At 33.4% G+C, this 5,461-nt stretch overlaps 1 protein-coding gene across 1 annotated transcript; it reads right to left on the bottom strand.

Moving 5' to 3' along the window:
* Positions 1–618: 618 nt before the first annotated feature.
* On the bottom strand, positions 619–3,649 carry LOC143445965 (coiled-coil domain-containing protein 89-like). The gene is made up of 8 exons (XM_076945390.1): positions 3,513–3,649; positions 3,225–3,380; positions 2,914–3,011; positions 2,649–2,773; positions 2,422–2,564; positions 2,114–2,272; positions 1,786–1,929; positions 619–1,223 (listed from the first exon to the last, which is right to left on the bottom strand). Exons 1-8 carry the CDS (start codon positions 3,591–3,593, stop codon positions 1,071–1,073), a joined length of 1,059 nt encoding a protein of 352 aa, XP_076801505.1. The 5' UTR covers positions 3,594–3,649; the 3' UTR covers positions 619–1,070.
* Positions 3,650–5,461: the final 1,812 nt, after the last annotated feature.

Genomic DNA, 5,461 nt, shown 5'->3' with positions numbered 1-5,461 from the left:
GTATATTATGGCGAATGTAATAGTAAATTGTAATAATTTATATTTTTTTGGCGTTTTAGTAAGCGATTGTGTGTTCTCTAGCTCGGAATGTGTATATTTTCAAGAAAATTAATACACTTTCTAAGAAAAATCAGTAACTTCACAAAAGTCTCGCGATCCTCGGATTGAAAACCCATGATTCAAAGCATGTCAAACCAGTCATAGGCCATAGGCTTGTACCGGATTAAGTTTGTATGTTACGATAACTTATTTCATGTAACTGATAAGGGATAACTGTAGCGTAATTTTGCTTAGAAGTTTTCTCAATTCTTGTGACACCTTGGGGTAAAGACTCTTACCGTTACGCCGTACCGGCAACAATTCTTTTAAATTTAAACCGAAACCCTTCTTTATGCACATCGTGATTCTTCACGAATTTGTATGATTTATTTTTGGGTGTGTGTAGCAAATAAATATTAATATTATATAAATACATATGTAAATATTAGCCTACACTACATCTAAATGACTGTAAGTGTCACGGCAAGTACATGTAGCCAAATCTTAATTGCAGCAATTACACAACATTCCTATCACTTTTCCTGGTTCTTTTAGACGTGGAGTTGATGTATGACACAGTTGTAACTGATGATATCGATTATATTCAAAATTCACATATGGAAAAAGAACACCATATGACACAAAGAGCGACAACACATGCGAATATTAAAAAATGTCACAAAAACGAATAACCTCGAGCTTGCCAGCCTGAAGAAACGAGCAGCAAATTCGGGAATTCATTCCTTGCTGTCATAAGACATGGACGATTGTTGTTTGTAAAACAAGAGAAAGATTGTGGCTTTTGCAATTGCAAGAAAAAAATTTGAAATATTTAAGGCAGTTTTGTGTAAAAATTAGGTTGAACAGTGCTAGGTAAAAAAGGATGAATTTTAAGAAATAACAAGGTAATCCCATTTCTGATACAGAGATATCTCTAATCGATCTCGATCTTTGCTCAATTAGACCTATAAGCAGCTCAGTTAAACAACAAAAATAATAATAATAATAACTAGTAATTGGAGGGGGTAACATCAGCCGACGAATACGTTATTACGTAGCTTAGCGTTAAGGTCCCTTTCTTGCGTTAGTAATTTATTGCTATGAATTCGAAATGCTTCAAATTCAATCTTCAATTTCGAGACTTCCGCTTCGATGCGATCTTTTTCCGCTTGTAGGCGTTGCACCTGGAATGACAGAATCCCAATGTTACATGATTTAAAAATTTGTATGAAAACTTTACTTAATTCAGTTTAAAGTGTGTGTGTCGGCGACCCTACTCCAATTTTAATACAAATTTTTCTAAGTGCTTTCTCGAAAGCACACCACTTCTAAAGAAGTCAGATTCTCGGAATGAAATGCATAGGCCCGCGGAGATTAAATTATTTAAACAAATAGGTTTTTAACTCCCCATTAATAAATGTAAATGTATTAAACTCCGACGGGCGTTGGATTGATTTTTTTGGAAGAAAGCAAATAATTAGAAGGTCGCACTTTACCATTGTGTACCTACCAAACCCTGCAACCTGTCTCAAAAGGATGCTAAACTGTTCAAACCTGTTTAAAGGGGCGCTAGGATCGGAAAAGGTGAAGCAATATTGTTCTATTGCCTTGGACTTAGACTTCAAATACAAGTGACGTTCAAAATAAAATGTTTGTAACTAATGCACGGTTTGTGTGCAGGAACTTTAGAAATATAAAAGTTTTCTACAAAACTTTACCATAAATTCTGTAATACAGTTTACTTGCCCGCAGATTAGCGTTAACACGATCTTGCTTTTGCGCGAAATCTGATTGTAGGTCGTGGTATTGCCTGTCCTTATTTACAATTTCTGTTTTCATTTGTTCTATTTCCGATTGCTTTTCTTGTAAAAGCTTTCCTCTTTCCATGACCTATTAAGCAGATACAAATTATTATCTACTTACTTGTAGTAAAGCGGCCCAAGCTCTCGTACTCAAATCGCAAGTTTTTGTTGCAGCAATAAAGTTCAAACAGTGAAGTTAGCTACGTAAGAATAGGTAAAAAATGCTTCAGATTTCTTCATAGGTAATCTTTTTAGCTTTTTTCTAAACTTACCTGACTGAGCATTGAATCTTTTTCCTTTTTGAGCTGTTGAAGTGCGTTCATGCTGTCTGTCGTCTTCTTATTGTCGTTAAACCTCTGGCTTTTCAAATCAGATAAGGCAAGATCAAGCTTGCTCTGAAGTTCATGCATTTCATTTATGTGTTTCTTTTCCTATTACAATCAATTTTATTTTTAATTTAAAAGGCATTCCCTTACTATTTTGTAACGCAAGAAGAGAGTTCCAAATAACTTTCAGTTTTAAAATCGTTTTGACAATAAATGCTCAAGAAACGTTATCACAACAGAAAAATTTTAAGTACATTAACTTCGTTTCTTTGCTCTGAATAATTTAATTCTTCTTGCATATGAGAATTATTTTGCAAAGACTGTTCCAACTTTTCCTCGTGATCTTTTAACTTGGCTAGAAGCTGCAATATTTCAGCGTCTCTATCTTCAATGGCAGCTAAAGAGATAAAAATCATAAAAGATGCAAACAAATATACATTTAAAGTAGAATACATAGCTTTGTCTGTTTAGCTTTTAAAACCTGAAAAAAGTTTTTTATTTTCCTCCTTCAGCATTTTATTTTCCATTGTAAGTTGGTGGTTTCTAAGCTTATATTCATCTTTAATTTTTATCATTTCTTCATGATTTTCTGCAAGTTCATCAAATCTGAATAGTATGAGCACAACACTATAACATTAGTTTAATCACTTGGTAACAAAGGAAACAGTTTACTAGATTGAACACTACAAAAACAAGTACAGTAATTAACTATTCACTGCCATATAGCATATTAAGGACAATTAAACCTTTTCTCCAACATTTGACAGGTTTTAGTTTTTTCTTTGCTTTCCATAAGTGCATTTGCTCTTAATAATTCTAACTCTTTGTTAATTTCCTCTAATACCTGCAATAATTATAAAAAGATATAAACTTCCCTCTTAACAATTTCATGATGATATTTCATAGTTTTTGTGATCACTTCTATTATAATAAAAGAAAACATTTTGAGCACTTTAGGTCATTCTGTAACGATATAGAAAATTCATCCATCACCTACGTTCTACGATACTTCTGCACAAATAGAAAATTAAAATTATTACAAATAAAGCTGCAGTACTTTCATTCGATTGTAGTTTTCATCAGCTCTTTGCTTAAGAAAACATATCAATTTTCCCTGCTCTTCGATTCTAGATCTAAGCATAGCAGCTTCTGAATGATCATCAGATGAAAGCTCCTTAAGCTTCTCAATATTGCTCACATCGCCACAGCTTTCCTGTCATTCGTATAATCGGTTATCAACTTTGTAGAAAATTTTAGCAAACACATTGAAGAAAATTATTATATTTATTATTTTATTTTTAATATTATTAAAATATTTATAATGATATTAACAGATAAAACATACATCATTATTGGTGTGTATAATGTTACGAAGATCTTTTGGAGTTCTTGTAGGAGAAGCCATTTCCAAATCAAATTCAAGCATACAATATGGTTACTAGTTTACTTTAATTAAACAAACATAGCAGTACTAAAAAATCACTACCTGTCATGCACAAAGTTAAAAAATTTTAATTTTTCCTGATATAGGCAAGTCAGACTAGTAGTATTAACAGTTTGCTCCACTCATACAGTTGCTTAAATTCGTCAATCATTGAGCATTGTGCACAAACAAGTCTACAATTTCCGCCTGGATTTATCCTGATATAAAGTGAGCGATGGTGCAATATTAGTGCTTAGCAAAATCAAAAACTGTGACGTTTGCATCCAGTGCATGTACAGCAAACTGCGTTTATTATGACCACCTTGTGACCAGACCATACTGATGGTCACAATAATCAAAGATGCTACAGGACCGTATAATTATACCAGGATCAATAGAGTTACGCAAAAAATGATTAAACTTTCTAAAATGGTTGTTTGGTTGATCTAAAGCTGTGTTTTTCAAACTTTTTGCGATTGCGTACCACTCTTTCTTTTTGTTACTACACTGCATACCACCTGGCTCCTGAACGACTTATTTTACTCAAATGTACCGGTATTTATAGTTATTACCGTTATTACTATACCATAACACCAATGAATAGCAAGAAAACACAATTTAATTTGATAGATGCAACTATTTCTTCTGCACAAGCTTGTCTATCCGGGGCAGCACATTACTCACGGCACAGCGAAAATCATGTTCAGCGGTACGCGGTACCACTTGAAAAACTCTCGCGTACCCCTAGTGGTATGTGTACCACAGTTTGAGAACCACTGATCTAAAGTAAAAGAAAAAAATTGGATTATGACAACATATAGCACATATAGGATTCGCAACAACAAGCCCACTTTCACACTTAAACGTTGTGTGTAATTTTCGCTCAACATATAGTTAAAAACTCTTGTATATTTTAAGTTTGATGCACAGCAATTTCTTAAACATGTTCAGAACTCTTATTAAGGTTAAACTTATGGAAGTTATAACACTAAATACAACTGTCACTGCTACATGTAAAGTAGAAAAAAACAGCCAACTCTAAATACGTAGGGTTTGTAGTGTGCACATCGCACATTTCTACAGCTAACTTCTTTTCAACACTGGAAACATTAGCATGTAATAATAAGGGCTGGGAAAATTTATTTGGCTTATAGCCATTAACAGAGCTCAGAATCAATGACTAAACAGTTTGTTAGCCATTAGCCAAAAACGTAAATGTAGGAGAGAATTGGGAACAAAAAGTTTGATAATAAATCCATCGATTTTTAGAAATGTGCTGCTCCATTAATCATTTTAGTGCTTTAAAAGTTTGTTTCTTTGATATACTTTGGTGTCTAAGGAGACATAAGCTGCTAATACAACACTTTTCATCATGCTTTTAAAGAATAAACAGTAATTTTGCCCTGCATTTAACAATGTGACTTGCCATTAATGACTATGGCAGCTAACACCCAATGCCATCAAGCTAACGGCTAAATTCCCAGCACTAGTAATATGGATAACTTGGACCATGTAGAACACAAAACTCCATATAATTGTCTCTAAAGACACATACGTATTAAACCGAAATGCAAGTGTTATGTCACCAGACTACAAGTAACATGATTGAAACTAGGCTCCTTGCGATGAACTCATTTTGACATGATTGATAACATTACAACTACATTTTGTTGTAACTACAAAACTAATAAAGAAGTAATGAACAAGCCAGCAAACATGTTAACCTTATACTGAAAACTAAACACCATAGTTCTCTAAACATGGCATCCTTTGGTGAAATCTCAGTCAAACCTTAAAAGGGACTGTATTTTACAATAAGTGCCTTAAATATTGTTACTACTACTGCTTAACATGATAACATACTTGTGTTA

Source organism: Clavelina lepadiformis, chromosome 2 (assembly GCF_947623445.1).
Source record: "Clavelina lepadiformis chromosome 2, kaClaLepa1.1, whole genome shotgun sequence".
NCBI lineage: Eukaryota > Metazoa > Chordata > Ascidiacea > Aplousobranchia > Clavelinidae > Clavelina > Clavelina lepadiformis.
This window is presented reverse-complemented; position numbering and strand designations above follow the sequence as displayed.